The sequence below is a fragment of the Lagenorhynchus albirostris genome, chromosome 2 (genome assembly GCF_949774975.1).
Source record: "Lagenorhynchus albirostris chromosome 2, mLagAlb1.1, whole genome shotgun sequence".
Classification (NCBI taxonomy): Eukaryota; Metazoa; Chordata; class Mammalia; order Artiodactyla; family Delphinidae; genus Lagenorhynchus; species Lagenorhynchus albirostris.
Window position 1 is genome coordinate 73,680,229 of NC_083096.1, and position 18,445 is coordinate 73,698,673.

Genomic DNA, 18,445 nt, shown 5'->3' on the forward strand with positions numbered 1-18,445 from the left:
CGGGGCCCCAGACAGTGTCCTCTGACTTGGGGCTCATTACCCTCAGCCTCAGCCATCAGGATCTCGCTCTTCGCTTTCTGAGAGGCAGGGAATCCTTGGAGGGAGTGGTCTTCCAGGTCCTCTTCCTGCTGTCAGTCCTCTAAGAGTGGAGGGAAAATCAGGGATCTGAGGTGACCACTGAGGAGGGTCCTGGAATAGGTGGAAAGCATGGTGTCCCATCTTCTTATCTCCTCAGTTTCAGGGAAAGCTCAGGAGCTTGAGAAAGGACAGAAAGAGGTCAGGGAGAATCACTTCACCTGCAGAGGTCAGGGGGAAGCAGGAGAAGAGAAAGCTGATGGGAAATGCCAGCCTCTGAGGTTCTGTGGAAGCGCCCGGAGAGTGTGCCCCATCTCGACGGAGACCAGAGCAGGAGGAAGTGACATTGCCGCTGGAGGATGGAGGGTAGATGCTAGAAAGGACTTCCTAGACTAATTGGGTGAGGAGGAATAAAGGAGATATCCTAGGTTTTGGAGGGTAGCATGAGAGGGATAAAAGTTAGACTGCAGAAGAGACTTCCTGCCGGGAATGAGACCTTGGTGGCCCAGTTTCCTTTCTTAAAGATCCCAGAGAGGACAAGTGATCCGAGACTGAAACCAGGCTTCTCCTGCCTCGAGGTTAGCAGGGGACATGCTGCCTCCCACAGAGAGGCCCCGTGTACCTTGGCTGAGCAGATGTGGAAGAGTCAGAAGTTTGGGGTCCTGACCTCTGGTTGGGGGTGGCAGTGGAGGCATTCTGCCCCCTTCAGCCAATCTAATAAGGGGATCTCCTGCCCCCCACTGTGACTGCCACTGCCACGGAGATAGCGGCTGCAACACTGGTTGTCATGGTTATAAGAGGAGCTAACTCCCATAGATTTGAAAGCGCTGGTGAGCTGGCACCTTCTGCTTCGCCTGCTCTCCCCTCCTCTCTGCGCATCTTCCCCCGGCACAGAGAAGAGAGTACAGCAGCTCGGGGGCGAGCAGAGCTAGGGCTGGGAGGTGGAGTGAGGACGCGGAGGTCTGGAGCCGGGGAGATGAGCGGCAACAGGAGGCAGCCCAGCCGCAGGGGCCAGGTAGGTCAGGGGTGGGCTCGGCCCTCGGGGCTGGCCTGGTCACTCCTGGACAGCTGCCTCTGACACAGCGCGGCAAACTCTGCTTCAGGAAATGGTGTGTTTCAGGCAGGCATTGCTCCCTTGCCTCTGCCCTCGGCCCGTGTCTCTGGACTCCTCAGGCACCCTGGCATCCTCCAGCCTCACTTCCTGTCTCTCTCGCCCCTTCTACAGACCCGGGAAAAAGAGAAAATGAAGGAAGCCAAGGATGCCCGCTATACCAACGGGCACCTCTTCACCACCATCTCCGTTTCGGGCATGACCATGTGCTATGCCTGTAACAAGAGCATCACAGCCAAGGAGGCCCTCATCTGCCCAAGTAAGTTGCTTGGACCCTGAATGTCACTCTTGAGTCAGCGCCCACTGACCCTAATCTTTCTCTCCTTTCTTTTTACCTTGGATCCATAAGGATCACTCTCCTCTGTGAACCCCCACAGGGCCCAAATGCCAGGGCCAGATGCTTGATCCCTTTCTCCCTGTCCTCATGTCTAGGGGTAGTGGCAGTCAGAATATGGCCTAAGCAGGACTAGCTGGGGGTATGGGGGAGGGGAGGCTGGAGTGGCTCCCCTTGCAGCTGTCGTCCGCTGGGCATCCCCCAGCTCCCTGAACAGCTGCTGAGGGTCAGGAGAACTGATTGGAAGAGAAGCAGGAATGTTGTGTGTATGCGGGGTAGGGGGGGCAGAAATAGGGGAGCTGGGTGGGAAGCTGCTGGCCTTGCAGCTGTTCTGCCGGTCTTCCTGGGCAGAACTGGGTGTTCAGGACTTCAGGGTCCCCTTGCCCCTTCCCTTTCTATTGACTGGGGGGAGTCTGAAATCTCTAAATCTCTACAGTTTGAAGCAGAGGATTAGGGATTAGGACCCCCCTGTCTCAGATTTCTAGTCTGACTGATACACAGTGAGAAAGAGAATATGGCAGCAATGTGTATGTTGGGGGAATAAGGATTAGATAGAACTCCTGACCTTCACCCACATCTAAGGGTAGCCCTGTATTTAGTAAGTACAAGCAACGAATTCTTCCTTCCCCAAGATGCCTACATGGAGGGCTCCTGCCCTGTCTACCCTCCCCACCAACACCCAGATTTATGGCAAAGAGCTGCTTCTGATTAACGCAGGACTGGAGGAGTTGTGGCCTGCAGCGGAACAGAGGGACAAAAGCTTTAGCTTCTAAATCTCTATGGAAGCTGCGAAGGAACCCCAGAAAGAACCAGCGAGGCTTCTCTACTTCCTCACTGTTCAACTTAGAGTTTTGAAGATGAGGAGGGAACCCCAATCTAGATCCCTCTAGAGACCTGACAGAATTCCCAATCTGGAAGCTTGTTGCCAGGGGAACTGGGGAGGCGGGCAGCAAGCGCTATTTTGAGAGCAGGTGGATAGCGGAGGTTCGATCCAGAGACACTGGGTGCTGCGGGTAGGAGAAGGGAGCTCCAGGGGGGGTGGACGCAGCTCCAGCCCCCACTTCTGTCTGCCCCTCTGCCGCACCCTGCTCGCCTTGTATTTGTGGAAGTAAGCACGGTGCTGGGTATTGTCTGAAGGAGTTAGCAGAGTTTCCGGTGTTGTTGGACGAGGGGGGAGGGGAAGCTGGAGACGGCCAAGGGCTGTGAGGGCATGTTGGGGAAAGGGACGGCCAGTAGTCCCAGTGCCTAGGCTTAGCTACTCTTCCTTTCCTCTCCTCTTCTCTCCTACCCCATGGCAGGGTGGGGTGGGTGATGAGGGAGAAGCAGATGGAGTGTGGGAGCTGTGGGTTTACCTTACTTGGGGAAAAAGACTCCCCCGGTCCGGAAGGGAGGCTAGAGTCATAGCAAGCATAGCTGAGCAGTGCAGAAGGCAGGCAGGCGTGGCGGGCAGGGGCAGGGCATGGCCTGTCCCCCGCTCTGCCGCTGGATCCATCAGCCTTAGCACTGCTTAGGCCTAGCCAGAGCTTGTGGGCCTACGTATGGCTCAACAGGAAGTGCACAGACACTCCTGAGTTAAACCCCAGCTCTACCACTAGCTGTATGACCTCTGGCAGATGGTTTTAACCTCTCCAGGAGACAGGATCCTCATCTATAAAATGAGGATCATTGAATTTACCTCAAGGGGTGGTTAGGATCAAGCTCAGGGGATGTTCATTTCCCCCTCTCTGCCCCTAGCCCCCACCCCAGCTGCTCCTGTGCCACCTTCTGTTCCGTGGGCGTCCTCTCTGCCATCTGTCATTCTCAACCACCTTTGTGCTTCTTGAGCTCATCTCTGGCAGCCAGTAACCCCTTCTTCCCTCTAGTCCACCTCGCAGGTCATCTCTGAGTCAGGATTGCCTACCCCTCCTGATGGCTTAATTGTGGTCCACACCTATACCCCCTCACTTCATCTCCTGCTTGAAGGAAGGGGGGAGGTGGGAGGAGAGGGACTGGGGTGCGGCGATGGCCGAGGAGTCTGGGAAGGGGGAGAGTCTCAGGCTGTGTGGCCATGGGGAGATGGGTGTCTGCATGTGGGTGTGTCCCCCCCGTACCACCCGGCCCTCCCATCACCCTCTCTACCCCACCCTCCCAGCCTGCAATGTGACTATCCACAACCGCTGTAAAGACACCCTCGCCAACTGTACCAAGGTCAAGCAGAAGGTGAGATGGCAGGGAGGGCAGAGGGCTGGGGGAGAGGGTAGTGAGTGTGCGGTACCCTCATGCCTTTTCCGTTCATTCCTCACCCTGTGTTACTCAGCCCCTCTCCTCACCAGGGGGCAGCCCAGACCCTCCACCCCAGGCCGCAGGCCCTGCAAGAGGGGGTCAGCCTGTTGCTGTAGACACATTCCCTCAGCACTGGGCTCAGCCACCCTGATGCCCTTAGCCATCATGCCAGCTTTCTCCCTAGGGGGCCAGCCACCCAGCTCCTGCCCTGGGCCTATGGGGGTGACCCTAGGGTGACAGCTGTTCTTGGTGTCTCTCTCTTGCTCTCTGTCTCACAGCAACAGAAAGCTGCCCTGCTGAAGAACAACACTGCCTTGCAGTCTGTTTCACTTCGCAGTAAGAGTGAGTAGTGAGGATGCTGGAGCCCCCATAGGACCCTGGACCCCAGGCCTCTCAGCCCATGAGCTGTGCTGCCCCCCTGAGGTCGTTCCCTGGCACAGCGCCTTCCTCTTTTCAATTGGATGCTGATGGTGGGATCATAAGGGAGATCCGGACTCTTGGGCCTAGGGGCGGGACAGGAGAATTCAAATGGGGACGAAGGCTTGGGATGGCTGGTCATCTGAGCCTGGTCACACCTTATATTATTATTATTAGTTATTTACACCACACTTGGGAATGTTGGCAGAAGTTGTCAAGGGCCAATTCAGACAGATCTGGTGTAACAGAAAGAGCGTGGTGCTTACTAAAAAGACCAGAGTCTGTATATGTATACATATAGCTGATTCACTCTGTTATACAGCAGAAACTAACACAACATTCTAAAGCAATTATACTCCAATAAAGATGTTAAAAAAAAAAAAAAAGACCAGAGTCCGAATCTCTGCTCAGCCATTAGCTGAGTCACCCCAGACAAGTCTCTTAACCATCCTGAGCTGCAGATTGCTCATAGTCTTGTGGCGGGAAAGAGATAAGGCAAGAAAAGCTCTTTATAAACATTAAAAGTATTGCACAGGGCTTCCCTGTTGGCACAGTGGTTGAAAGTCCACTTGCTGATGTAGGGGACACGGGTTCATGCCCCAGTCCGGGAAGATCCCACACGCCGCGGAGCGGCTGGGCCCGTGAGTCATGGCCGCTGAGCCTGCGCATCCGGAGCCTGTGCTCCGCAACGGGAGAGGCCACAACAGTGAGAGGCCCGTGTACCGCAAAAAAAAAAAAAAAAGTATTGCACAAACATACGGGCAGAATTACTGTTATCATCTTTCTTTGACTAGAACAGGGCTAAAAAAAAAAAAAAAAGAACAGGGCTAAAGGTGGGGCTGGAGAGGAGGCCTCGCTTCTAGTGGAGGAGCCTGGGAGGCTTGAATCCTGGGAAGGCACTAGGTTTGACGCTTGCCTACTTGGTATCCCCCCCTCTGACAGCCACCACTCGGGAGCGTCCCAGCTCTGCCATCTACCCCTCCGACAGCTTCCGACAGTCCCTGCTTGGCTCCCGCCGTGGCCGCTCCTCCTTGTCTTTAGCCAAAAGTGTTTCCACCACCAACATTGCTGGGTGAGCCTCTGCTTGGGGAAGGGAGAGCCCAGGCAGGCAGAGTATGGCAATGGAGACGGGGGGCTGAGAGGTCTTTCCCATCCCTGAGTTCAGAATTATAGACAGACAGGTAAGGAGAACTTGGGGTGACTGCCTCTGGGATCCCACCTTGGGTCCCCACCCGGGAAGGGAACTCTTGCCGGAGTTGGGTGATGCAGCCAGGCTCCACTCCCCTCAGACACTTCAATGATGAGTCTCCCCTGGGGCTGCGCCGGATCCTCTCCCAGTCCACAGACTCCCTCAACATGCGGAACCGGACCCTGTCAGTGGAGTCCCTCATCGACGAAGGTGACTGTGCCCGGACCTCAGGGAGACCAGGGCATGAGGGGCAGGTGGGAGCAGTCCTGGGAACGGCAAGGCGGGAAGGGATCTAGAGAAGGGCCCAGGACCCAGGGAAGAGAATTGGGGTCCGAGTTGTTTCCCCCACTCACTTCCAGGTGCAGAGGTGATCTACAATGAGCTGATGAGTGACTTTGAGATGGATGAGAAGGACTTTGCAGCTGATTCCTGGAGCCTTGCTGTGGATAGCAACTTTTTGCAGCAGCATAAAAAGGAGGTGATGAAGCAGCAGGATGTCATTTATGGTGAGCCAAGAAGACCACCCCAGACTTCTCTTTTGTCACCAGTCCTGTTTTTTTGTGTCCTTCCTCTGCCAGCCCCTACCTCTCAAGACCCTTCCCTGTTATCCTATTGGCCTTCAAGACCCTGCCTGGCATCCCCACAAGTAGCCACTAGGCCTCCACCTGTTGGGCTGTTGACCTCCAAGGCCCTTCTTTATCCCTTCCTTCCAGTCAATTCTTAGTCTTTCCTCTCTGCCTGTTCCAACACTGTACTGGGAACTGTGGGAAACCTAGACATGTAGGGGGCACATGGTTCTTGACCTTAAAACAGCTCATAGCTTAAGATGGCACAGCATAAAGATTAAAAAATGATTAGAAAATGATCTAAGATCGTACTAATGCAGAATGTTAACCTGGAAGGGATCTTGAAAACCTCAAATGAGCCCTGAGGTCCCCAGCCTAGGCCCCACCAATTGTGGCCAAGCCAGGGTAGAGGCCAGGTGTCCCATTGTCCCCGCAGAGCTGATCCAGACAGAGCTACACCATGTGCGGACCCTGAAGATCATGACCCGCCTCTTCCGCACGGGGATGCTGGAAGAGCTACAGCTGGAGCCAGGAGTGGTCCAGGGCCTGTTCCCCTGCGTGGACGAACTCAGTGACATCCATACCCGCTTCCTCAGCCAGCTGTTAGAACGCCGACGCCAGGCCCTGTGCCCTGGCAGCCCCCGGAACTTCGTCATCCATCGCTTGGGTGACCTGCTCATCAACCAGGTGAGAAAAGGCAGGACCCATGGGCAGCAGTCATGGGAGGAGGTGTGACTAGAGTGGACATTTCTCATCATTTCATCAAACTCTAGGGGGTGGAGCCAGAGAGGGCTGGAGAGGCAGGAAGCCCGCCTATTTGGTGGGAGGCCCGAGGGTGTTGGGGATGAGATGTGGCTTTGAGGGAAATGCTGACCCAGCCCTGCTCCCCCAACTTCTAGTTCTCAGGTCCCAGCGCAGAGCAGATGCGGAAGACCTACTCGGAGTTCTGTAGCCGCCACACCAAGGCCTTAAAGCTCTATAAGGAGCTATATGCCCGAGACAAACGCTTCCAGCAGTTCATCCGGGTGAGCAGACCTCTCCAGGACCCACACTCAGCCTCCTCTAGTGGCCCAACCCTTGTGGACACATCCGCTTGTGGATCCCATCAGCAGCCCCTCATAGCAGTAGAGCAAGTGCTTTTGCTACTTTGGTCCTCACAATAAACCTGTGACCTTCTCGTCCCCATTTTCCAGACTGGGTCACCTATGCCGACCGGTGTGAGGTAAATGGCCAAGTTAGGGCCGGCACCAGGGCTTAGGCTCCAAGAACGCTCCAGCGTTCTTTCTGTTGCCCTCCCCTCGGGCCCCACTCTGGCCCTGAGCCCTCCTCTGCTCTTGTAGAAGGTGACCCGCTCGGCCGTGCTGAAGCGGCATGGTGTACAGGAGTGCATCCTCCTGGTGACTCAGCGCATCACCAAGTACCCGGTGCTCATCAACCGGATCCTGCAGCATTCCCACGGTGAGAGGAAGAGCCTGGGAGGGAGGAAGGTGGGAGAGGGCTGTCTGGGGTGAGAAATGGCTCGGGATAACCAAGGGGAGGGATAGGGGCAGATGTGCAATGCTGGGCAGCCTCTGAAGGTGGGAATCGAGATTGGTGGGAATTGGGGCTGGCTTGAAGATTGGCTGAGCCATCCCTTCCTCATGCTGACCCCTGGTCAGGGATCGAGGAGGAGCGCCAGGACCTGACAACGGCACTGGGGCTGGTGAAGGAGCTGCTGTCCAACGTAGACCAGGATGTGCACGAGCTGGAGAAAGGGGCCCGCCTGCAGGAGATCTACAACCGTATGGACCCTCGTGCCCAGGCCCCGGTGCCTGGCAAGGGCCCTTTTGGCCGAGAGGAGCTTCTGCGGCGCAAGCTCATCCACGATGGCTGCCTGCTCTGGAAGACAGCTACTGGGCGCTTCAAAGGTCAGTGGTCAGCTTGGCAGGCCAGGCAAGAGTCCGCAGTCAGATATAAAGAAGGAGAAGCATCCCAGCCCTTAGGACCTCTTTTAATGCAGCCCTATACCCAGGGTGAGACCCAGTGGGAGGAAAATATGTGGTCTCTGTTGCGACAAAAGTCTGAATTCTGGATTTCACGGGCGATACAAGGACTTCCTTGTCAGTATTTATTCATTTCTTTGGTTCTCGCATGCCCAGAAAGCTACTGGTTTTGATGAAGAAAACAGAGAAATTCCAGGATCAGAGGACAAGATCAGGGTAGTTGGTTCTTCCAGCTGGAATCCCAGCCACCAGGGCTGGGGAATGGGCAGGAGCTTTGGGAACACAGCTAGGGAAGGCCCACGGGAGGGGGTGGAGCCCAGCAAAGGGCGGGCTGAGTGGAGAAGAGAAAAGAGGGTGGGGCATGTTGGGCTGGGGCACTCTTTCCCAGGCTCTCTTCCCAGACTGCACTGGCCAATGCTTTCCTACCTAAATCAAGACAAGAGAGTTGCAGACGTTGGCTATGGGGGTGAGGAATGAGGGGCAGAAGTATACCGTGCTACCTGAGGCCAGAGCCTGCCTGCACTTCTGTCCTGTGTCATGAAATCCCCACTTCATAAGCTTGAGTATTGCAGGCTTCACCAGCCACTTTCCTTCATCCCTTTCTCTCCTTCCCATCCCTCCCACGCCGAAGCTAAGAATATAAAGCATGGGGGGGTTAAAAATAGCAAGGGTGGAGAGCTTTATTTCTGAAAGCCCTCCCCTTCTCTGTGCCCACAACTTAGAAAGATCTCCAAGGGCAAAGGGTAAGTGTGTGTCTTCTCGACTGTGACATCCAACTTTCTTGGGCTTGACCTTTATTTCCCCTTAAGTCTTAAAGCACAGGACCTCTTAGGATCTGAGAGCCTGGAAGGTGGGGCAGAGAAGGAAAATGAAAGCAGGGCCTGCTGGGGTTGAAGGACATTGGGATTGTTCAGCGGTGGGAGAGATGGCTAAGGAACCCAGCTGTCCTCCTCCCTGTGGAGCACAAAATGAGAAGTGGCAATATGCTGGGGTGGGGGGGAGCTTAGACCAAATATCCAAAAAGGTCTTATGTTAGTTGTTCAACATGGAACTGAAAGGCTCTGGGAATCCTTTTACCCTCACAAAAATTCTGGACCCTTTCACACAGAAGAATACACGTGTGATATATTAATATGTAAAGTTGCTTATGCAACTTCAGAGGATCTGCAGAGCCTCGGAAGCCCAACAGTAGACATCCTAGGGGGTCTGTAGACCCTAGGTTAAGAAACCCGCATTCATCGGATAAAGAGGGTTTTCTCCAAAGGCATTGGGTGATCGCTTATGGGCACCTCTAGCCCAAGAAGCTGATTTATCTGATGGCACATGCATTTACCCCCCATTTCTGAGCTATAAGAATGGGAGAGGTGGGAGGTCTGCAAAAGTGGAGAAAGCAACCAGAGGGAGAGAGGTCAGGAAGAGGGGAAACAGGAGCTCTAACCTAATGGGATAGACCTGGTCCTTGAGAAAGAGAAACAGCTGCTCAGACACTCTATAATGCTGACTGTCCTGCCTTTATCCTCCTGCCAGATGTGCTCATGCTGCTGATGACAGATGTGCTGGTATTTCTCCAGGAGAAGGACCAGAAGTACATCTTTCCTGCCCTGGTGAGACCTTCTACCTTCTTCTTCCTCAGCACAGACAAGTGTTGAGGCCCTTTTTGCTTTCTTACCCCAGCCTGGAAGAACCCTGGAATCCTCCAGGGTCAAACAGCTGTTATTGTAGCCATTACTATAATATAATAAGGAGAAATAAGAACAGCCAAGACAAATTGTTACTGTATGCAGGCACTTTTACACCTGTCAGGAAGGCCCTTTATTATCCTCTTTTTGTAGATGAGGAAAGTAAAGCTTAAAGTTAATTAAATTGTCAAGGGTCACAGGCGTTTCTAAGTCCTGTCTGGCTGGCAGCCTGGGTTCTTAACTTGTATTCTCAGCTGACTCTTCAATCCTTTGGGTATTCCAGAAGGACTGAAGACTCAAATATCCAGGGGTCAGGATTCCCAGCTTTAATCCTTCCTTTCCCCTGACTGGCAGGACAAGCCCTCGGTGGTGTCACTGCAGAATCTAATCGTGCGGGACATCGCCAACCAGGAGAAAGGGATGTTTCTGATCAGCGCGGCACCCCCTGAGATGTATGAGGTCCACACGGCATCCCGGGATGACCGGAGCACCTGGATCCGCGTCATTCAGCAGAGCGTGCGAGTGTGAGTGTGTGTATGGCCTCACAGTACCTGCAGTTTCAGGCCCCAGGCCACAGCACTCCCAGGGAATGGAACCCAGGGTTCAGAGGTAGAGGCAGAGGCCAGGGGAGAGACAAGATGGCCCAAGGCAGGAAATGTCATCTATGTTCTACTGTCCTGTAAAGTCGCACTTTACATGATGACGACCGCAACCACCTTCCAAATGCAGCAAGAGCTGACAAGCCAAAGGAATACTTTAAGCTGTCACATTCTGGCATACCTGCCAGCCAGCAGTACAATTTCACCTCCATTAACATCTTAGTCTGTAGGCAGTGGGCCATTATTTGGATTGTACTGTCTTTTACCTCTATTTTCTAAAAATAAATGAAAAAGAGGGTAATGAAAGCATTGATACTAGTGGTAAGAGGAGCAAAACTCAAACTCCATACAACAGAGGCAAGAAGGAAATCATTTCATGTGCTAAAGCAGCAGATCTTTGGCTTCTGTTGGACACACATTAGATTTGAGGCAGTCAACTGAGTGTCTGTTGTGATGAAAAAAAGTAAAGTGCATACTAAATGTTGAAAATGGATTCTCAAAGATTATGCCTGAAGAATAAATTCAGTTAAGATGTTTATGATTTTTTTTTTTAGTAATTTAATATTTTATTTATTTATTTATTTTTGGCTGGTTTGGGTCTTTGTTGCTGCGTGCAGGCTTTCTCTAGTTGCAGCGAGCAGGGGCTGCTCTTCGTTGCGGTGCACAGGCTTCTCATCGCAGTGGCTTCTCTTGTTGCGGAGCTCAGGCTCTAGGCACGCAGGCTTCAGTAGTTGCAGCGCACGGGCTCAGTAGTTGTGGCTCGTGGGCTCTAGAGCGCAGGCTTAGTAGTTGTGATGCACGGATTTAGTTGTTCTGCGGCATGTGGGATCTTCCCGGACCAGGGCTCAAACCCATGTCCCCTGCATTGGCAGGCGAATTCTTAACCACTGTGCCACTAGGGAAGTCCTATGATTTTTTTTTTAGCTTTTAGAGAATGGATTCTTCTCTACTTTATATTATGTAAACCTTTTTTTTTTTTTTTTTACTTCTGCAGTTAAGACTTTGAACAAATTTTTCAGAAATGCGTGCAAAGTATGAAATTACCAATTCTAGGAAAACAAGGCAAAGTACCTGTCCCATTGACAATAGATCTATAGTGCCCTTTTTATTAATAATATTAATATTTGTAGTTGCGAAAATGATATTATTCATTATAATTGATTTATTGAGCTTCTGCCGTGTTCAAAGCAGTGGTACATTATTTCCTTTAATCCTCACGGAAAACCTGTGAGGAAGATATTATCCCCATTTCTCACATGAGGAAATAAAGAGGTTACCACCTGGTAAATTGTGGAGCCAGGATTTGAGCCCAGGGTGCTTGATGCCAAAAACTGTAGCTGTCCCTCTGCACTATGCTACCTCTCCAGGTGACCTTTGGAGAGGTACAGACCAGTAGATGCAGACGATCAGTGCCAGGAAAAGGAGAGGGTCAAGAGTGGATGAAGCCAGGGCGTAGAGCTGATGAGGCTTACCAGGGAGAAATAGAGCACATTTGGGAAGGAGGGTAGGCAGATTCCTGGTGTGTAACCTGACTTCCTTCCCCAAACCCCACCCAACCTGTTATCTCTCCAGATGCCCATCCAGGGAGGACTTCCCCCTGATTGAGACAGAGGATGAGGCTTACCTGCGGCGTATCAAGAGTAAGTCCACCCACAGGGTTTGTTTAAATAATTTATGAGGTATCCACACAGTGGAATACTGTCTAAAAAGTGAGATGGCCCTATGAGGGCTGATGTAGATCCATAACCAAAATATATTGTTAAGCGAAAAGAGCAAGGTTTAAAACACTGTCAAGTATATGCTACCACTGGCGTGAAAATATTGGGGATAGATACAGGTCATACGTATTTTGTATATGTGTGTGCAATATCTCTAGGAAGATAAGATACTATTACTGTGGCTTCCTCTGGGCAGGGAAAGTAGGAATAACAGAGTTAAGATTGTAACTTACTTTTTTACTATAAGGCCTTATATTAGTTGGGGTATGATCTAACGGCTATACAAAAAGATTAACAAAAATCAGTCGGTCACACGAGGTAGATTATTTCTCTCCACATAACAGTCCAGAAGTGGGAAGTGCAGGGTAGTTGTGCAGTTCTGCCCTCTTCAACGTGAAGATTCCCCATCTCTAGGTCCTCTATGTCTGTGTCTCCATCACTACTCCAGCTCCTGCTATCACATCTGCATCCCAGCTAGCAAGGAGGGGGTAAAGAACAAGGAGAGTTTATACCGATTTTTTTTAAGGGCAGATCTGGAAGACTGTCACATCTGTTGGCCAGAATTTAGTCACGTGGCAATGCCTAGCTGCAAGCCAGGCTGGGAAGTCGAGTGTAACTGGGCAGCCGTGTGCCCAGATGAAACTTGCACACCTTCTCTTATTAAAGGAAGGTGGGGAGAATGGGAACTGGTGGACAGCCTGCAGTCCCTGCCACACATTGTTTTACTTTTGTTTTTAAAACAAAAGTACATGTGTTACTTTTCCCCAAAAAAAGTTATTTTCTTTTTCATATATGCCAAAAAACCAAAATTAAGTCCTGCCACTCTGCCCAGGCCTGGCCCCTGACCCCTGGAGCTGCCCCTACACTACTGGCTCTTCCGGGTGCTCACCTGTTTCTCATCCACAGTGGAGCTGCAGCAGAAAGATCGGGCACTGGTGGAGCTGCTGCAGGAGAAGGTTGGGCTGTTTGCTGAGATGACCCACTTCCAGGTGGAAGAGGATGGCGGCAGCGGGATGCCGCTGCCCACCCTGCCCAGGGGGCTTTTCCGCTCTGAGTCCCTCGAGTCCCCTCGTGGCGAGCGGCTGCTGCAGGATGCCATCCGTGAGGGTGAGGGGGCTCCTAGGGAAGAGTCCAGACTCATCCACTCACCATCACAAGATATGGACCCGTGGCTAGACCTGGACACACACAGACAAGGGGGACGTCAGCCCCATAGGCCATAACTCCCCTGAGTGCCTGTTGTTTGTGGGGGAAGATGGTCCTTGCTGCTGTTTGACACCTCTTATCCTGCACATACTTGTGCTGCCCCTTGGGACCTTTAATGACCTTTGCCTTGTATGTGGTGGTGGCAGTGAGACCCCACTACATGTGCAGGGGGCATTCCCCTAGATGCCCGCATGTTCCGTGTACTGAGTGAATGGCATCCCCTCCCATCCCCCACAGGATTCTCTGTTGCTCCTGTCCTCACCTCTTCTTTCCCTGCAGTGGAGGGCCTGAAAGACCTGCTGGTGGGGCCTGGAGTGGAGCTGCTCTTGACACCCCGGGAACCAACCCTGTCCATGGAACCAGACAGCGGTGGTAACACGAGTCCAGGAGTCACTGCCAGTGAGTGCCAGGGCAGGGGACCAATGTAGCACGTGGGAGGGGTTAAAGAGAATGGGGTGGTACCAGGGACCAAGTAGTATCGGGGTGCTGGCGAAGTGGTTCGGCCCATCCTTTTCCCCTTCTCAACAGATGGTGAGGCCAGAACCTTCAATGGCTCCATTGAGCTCTGCAGAGCTGACTCAGACTCCAGCCAGAAGGTGGGTTTCAGGAGGTGTCAGGACTTGGCTAGAGGGAGGGAAAGGGACAGCTGCCCTATAGATAGATCCTTGACTCAGAGCTATCAGGGACAGGCACCAGGGACTTGTGTGTCTGCTGATTCCCCATCCTTGCCCGTTTCTGCAGGATCGAAATGGAAATCAGCTGAGATCTCCCCAGGAGGTGAGATGGGAATGTGATGATATAGGAGACTGAAGGAGGGGTACTCTCATCTGAGAAATTAGAGCCCAGTTTGGAGTTGGGAGGGGGCGTGTACACCTCAAAGTACCTGCAGTCTTATTGTCCCATGCCCACACTTATTCAACTTCTGGGCAGTTCTCCCATCCTGAATCTTGGACTCTATTCCTACCCTCTCCTCTGTCCTCAGGAAGCGTTGCAGCGATTGGTCAATCTCTATGGACTTCTACATGGCCTACAGGTCAGTGGGGCAAGGGCTAGAGTGGGAAGGGGAGGAGCCAGACCCGAGCTACCCATTTAGGTGGGACAGAATCATCCTAACAGGCCTTTCTAAGCCTTCCCGGTTCGAGCTCTCCAGGAATCATGACCTGGGCCCTGGGGAGTGAGGGTGAGGGGTAGAAGAAACGGGGTCCTGATACACCCCTCTGTCTCCATTCCACCCGCAGGCGGCTGTGGCCCAGCAGGACACTTTGATGGAAGCCCGGTTCCCTGAGGGCCCCGAGCGGCGAGAGAAGCTGACCCGAGCCAACTCCCGGGATGGGGAGGCTGGCAGAGCCGGGGCTGCCCCTGTGGCTCCTGAAAAGCAGGCTACGGAACTGGCATTGCTGCAGCGGCAACACACGCTGCTGCAAGAGGAGCTACGGCGCTGCCGACGCCTCGGCGAAGAGCGGGCGACGGAGGCTGGCAGCCTGGAAGCCCGGCTCCGAGAGAGCGAGCAGGCCCGCGCCCTGCTGGAGCGGGAGGCCGAAGAGGCTCGCAGGCAGCTGGCCGCCTTGGGCCACACGGAACCACTCCCGGCTGAGGCCCCCTGGGCCCGGCGGCCTCTGGATCCGAGGCGGCGTAGCCTCCCTGCAGGCGATGCCCTGTACTTAAGTTTCACCCCCCCACAGGTAAGGAAGCTTGAAGTAGTGAACTGACATCAGGGTGGACGTCAGGGTCCATGAGAGAACCAGAAAGGAATTGGAGATTTGAGGCCAAATGACATCAGGCATCAGACTTGAAGGATATAGGATACTGATGGGAGGACTGAACAGTTGCAATGGGTGCGGAAAGAAATCAGTCAGTGGTAGAGGTGCTGAGAGTTGAATCTTCACACTGCTCATTCCGTGGCCTCCTGCTTTTCTGGCCTGCCGTCCACAGCCCAGCCGAGGCCACGACCGCCTAGATTTGCCTGTGACTATTCGCTCCGTCCATCGACCCTTTGAGGATCGAGAGAGGCAGGAGCTGGGCAGCCCCGACGAGCGGCTGCAAGATAGCAGTGACCCCGACACCGGCAGCGAGGAGGAAGGTAGCAGCCGTCTGTCTCCGCCCCATAGTCCACGAGGTGAGATCCTGGTGGAGACATGGAATGGAAATGGGATGTAACCTGGGTACAGACCCTTGGGCTGTGGTTTCCAAAAGGAGCCTGCATCCTAAAGCATGGGAACATTTAGGATGGTCCCTAACCAACCACTGAGGTCTACAGTAACTCTTGGGAGGGGCACAGAGCGCTTCCTGTTTTGCCTCCTGGTAGACTGGAAGTTGGACTCTAGGAAGCAAAGAATGTAGGGCTCTCTGGTCCAGTAAGTCCATGATTCCCAACCTTTTCAAGCAGAAATAGATTTCCAAAGTAAAAAAATTTCAAAGACCTCCAAGTTCTTATAGTTGGTTCAGGAAATACAAAATAACCCAAAGCTACTGTGACTTCATGTAATACTAATCTTAACATATTTTGTATTTTATTAATCAAATTGTGTCTCCATATACTTAACAAGTACCTAGGTGTGGATACCTTACTCTGTTGACAGAGGTTTTCCCCTCACCCAAGGATTACAGACCTCTGCCCTCCCTCACAGCTCTCTGAGCTCCTCAGCCCACAGACGGGGAGGCGTCAGTGTAGCGGTTCAGTAGATCACGGGAGCATCTGTTCACTCACTAACTTTGCCCCGTCCTCCTTCAGACTTCACCCGAATGCAGGACATCCCGGAAGAGACTGAGAGCCGTGACGGGGAGCCTGTAGCTTCAGAGAGCTAAGGGGGCCCCTCCCCCCACCCCATGTCCCCCTGAAGAACATTACTGAGGGAGGCAAACCTGGGGACTCCAATCTGCCAATGACGAGGGAACATTTGAAAGAACTGCTGATTGTCCTTGCCAGCTCTTGGGATCCTTGGACACGGGGGCGGGGGGCGCCATATAGGAAGCTGGGGGTATTAGGCCACAGTGCCCCCTGGTGGCATCCAGAAGCTACACTGCAGATGCCAATTTTTCATGCCTTTTTCCCTCTACTTTAGGAAAATTTATTTATTTATTGTTTATTAGTTATGGAGGGAGAGGGGAGATTTAGAGGACCAGGGACATGGGAACCAAGCCATAGGGATCAGGGGGCCTTGTCCTTTAACACTACTGGGGTTTATTCAGGCTTAACCATGCAGCTGCTGGGTTCTAGCCCTGACACCCCTCCTGCGCAACACCCATCTTTGAGGAGAGGCTGCAGCCATAAGACCCTACTGCCCCTTCAGGAAGGGCTGTGGTCAGGGCCATGTCCCTCTCCCCTTCCCCTCAACCTCTTACTGCTGTTCTCCCTTCTATCTGTCTTCTATGGAAACCCCAGGGAGATAACCTGGCTTCCTAGAGTTGATGGAATACAGGTTGAGGTGGCCGTAAAGGGGGGTTGGGGGGTGAGGGGAAAAACTCACAGGGACCAGAATGTTTCTTTGTTGTTGTTGTTTTCTTTTTTGTACCAAAGCCAACTGCACGTGTTTTATATTTTTAAGAGAAGATTGTAGGCAATTAGAAATCGCAGCCTTCTATCTCTACATCTCGGAAGAACTTGAGGGATGGGGGGAACAATGACTTCTCCACTCATCTATAGTACTGGGGGACCCATTTTGACCTCTTCCCCAGCCATTTGGCCAAACAGTTCTTGGGTGAGTTGGGAAATCTCTACAAACCCTGACCTCATCCCCCACCTCAGCAACCATGACCTGAAACCTCTGCGTGAATTTGGGGGATTTTTCAATGGACCTCCCCCCGCCCAGTGCCTGCCAGCCCCAGCCAGTTTTCTGCAAATTTGATTGTTAAAAAAAAAAAAAAGAAAAGGAAAAAAAAAAAAAGGGAAAAAAAGATAAAACAGGGAAAATTAAAGTCCTGGAACCCCAGGAAGTACTGTCTGTTAATGTCTGCCAGTTCTGAGGGTGCTGGTGAGGGGGAGAGCCAGGCAATGACCAGTGTTCCTCCAAAAGGAGCCTCTTCCTCTCCCAGGAAGGGTGACTGCCTCCCTGAAGACAGGGGGCGCTAACAAAAGAAACTGCTGCCAACCTTTTTTTTGCTGTCATCTTTGACGCTCACAAATACAAGGATAATAATGAAGGGACACTTAGGTTCCAGTGGCTATTGGAGGTTCCAACATTAAAAAACTTGTTTTCATCTCATTTGCATGCCATGCTCAGGAATTGCATCAGCCTCTTGCCCCCTTCCCTCCCTTTCATCACAGTTCCTGTTAGCCTCTCCCCAGAGTCATTCACGTTCAGGTTCAGCCCTCACTCTGCCTTGTTCTTCACAGTGCCAGAGCCCTGGTTTAACCTTTTTAAGAAGGTTTCCCTCATAGGAGCTGCTCATTTGCTCTTTGCCATTTTGAGAGGCAGTGAGAGATTAAGTAGGTTTCAGTTCTTGTTTTTGGTTAATTTTTTGCTTCCTGTTTCTGGTTAATACCCTGCTCTGGGGCTGTAGGGGGAGGGGTGAGAGAGTCTAGAGTTGTATAAATGCTGGCACAGTGCACAGACCTCTGTTGGAGCCCGTGGGGTAAGATGGGAAGGATGGGGCTCATGACCTCAGCTAGAAAGAGGAACTGAAATCACCTGGGGTGGGGGGCAGGCTTGGGGGAGCAGCCAGCACCCTCCACTCCTGTCATTCTCATCCATCAGCATCTGGCCTTGACAAGGTGCCTTCTCATCCATAATGGAATCTGTGAGGTAGGAATTGTTTTCATTTCATAGACAGGGAAACCTGGGTGCAGAGGAGCCAGGAAAGGGCCAGCCCACCTAGCTGCAGTCCTCCACTTCCCCTCCTCGGCTACTCTGCTGAAAAACACCAGAGCTCCAAAGTTTCCAACACGATGGCCCATGGCTCAGCAGCTGTCTGCCACGTCAGTGGGAAGCAGCTGGGACCCAAAGCTGTAAAGGCAGAGCAGGGGGATGTTAGCATCCAAAGACCACCAGGAAAGGGAATGCAGGTGCCTCCAGCGTTCTTACAGATACAGTGAAGGATGCAGGTCAAGAGGGTAACGGAAACCTGGGGACGCAGAGCCCAGAGCGTGGGTTCCGAGAAGCCCACAGCTCACAGGAGAGCTGCTCTGTCCCTCCTGCCGCCCCTGGACTGAAACCCCCTCCTCATCCTTGATCCCAAAACAAGACACACATGTCTCTGACATGGTAGTTCCTCTGAGATTAGTCCCTCTCTCACGTTTCCCATTCTGTTCGTTGTCCCCTCTCTATTCCCATTTTTGGAAACTCAGTCTTACTCTCTGTCTACCCTGTT

The 18,445-nt window shown here is 52.6% G+C and overlaps 1 protein-coding gene across 7 annotated transcripts in view; it reads left to right on the top strand.

Annotated features, from left to right (window-relative positions):
* Positions 1–17,340, top strand: part of ARHGEF2 (Rho/Rac guanine nucleotide exchange factor 2) — a 40,343-nt gene extending 23,003 nt beyond the window's left edge. For 5 of the 7 annotated variants that reach the window (XM_060136423.1, XM_060136414.1, XM_060136409.1 and 2 more), the window contains 21 exons: positions 1,301–1,445; positions 3,652–3,719; positions 4,061–4,124; positions 5,142–5,271; positions 5,489–5,598; positions 5,748–5,894; positions 6,391–6,641; positions 6,854–6,979; positions 7,295–7,412; positions 7,613–7,861; positions 9,464–9,540; positions 9,970–10,139; positions 11,787–11,854; positions 12,839–13,039; positions 13,418–13,537; positions 13,667–13,734; positions 13,880–13,915; positions 14,121–14,171; positions 14,377–14,820; positions 15,071–15,254; positions 15,870–17,340. In XM_060136423.1, coding sequence (XP_059992406.1) covers positions 1,301–1,445; positions 3,652–3,719; positions 4,061–4,124; positions 5,142–5,271; positions 5,489–5,598; positions 5,748–5,894; positions 6,391–6,641; positions 6,854–6,979; positions 7,295–7,412; positions 7,613–7,861; positions 9,464–9,540; positions 9,970–10,139; positions 11,787–11,854; positions 12,839–13,039; positions 13,418–13,537; positions 13,667–13,734; positions 13,880–13,915; positions 14,121–14,171; positions 14,377–14,820; positions 15,071–15,254; positions 15,870–15,943 — 2,901 coding nt within the window. In that variant the 3' untranslated portion in view covers positions 15,944–17,340. The remainder of the gene's footprint in view (positions 1–1,300; positions 1,446–3,651; positions 3,720–4,060; positions 4,125–5,141; positions 5,272–5,488; positions 5,599–5,747; positions 5,895–6,390; positions 6,642–6,853; positions 6,980–7,294; positions 7,413–7,612; positions 7,862–9,463; positions 9,541–9,969; positions 10,140–11,786; positions 11,855–12,838; positions 13,040–13,417; positions 13,538–13,666; positions 13,735–13,879; positions 13,916–14,120; positions 14,172–14,376; positions 14,821–15,070; positions 15,255–15,869) is intronic. The other 2 variants (XM_060136377.1, XM_060136395.1) reach the window with 1 other exon arrangement.
* Positions 17,341–18,445: the final 1,105 nt, after the last annotated feature.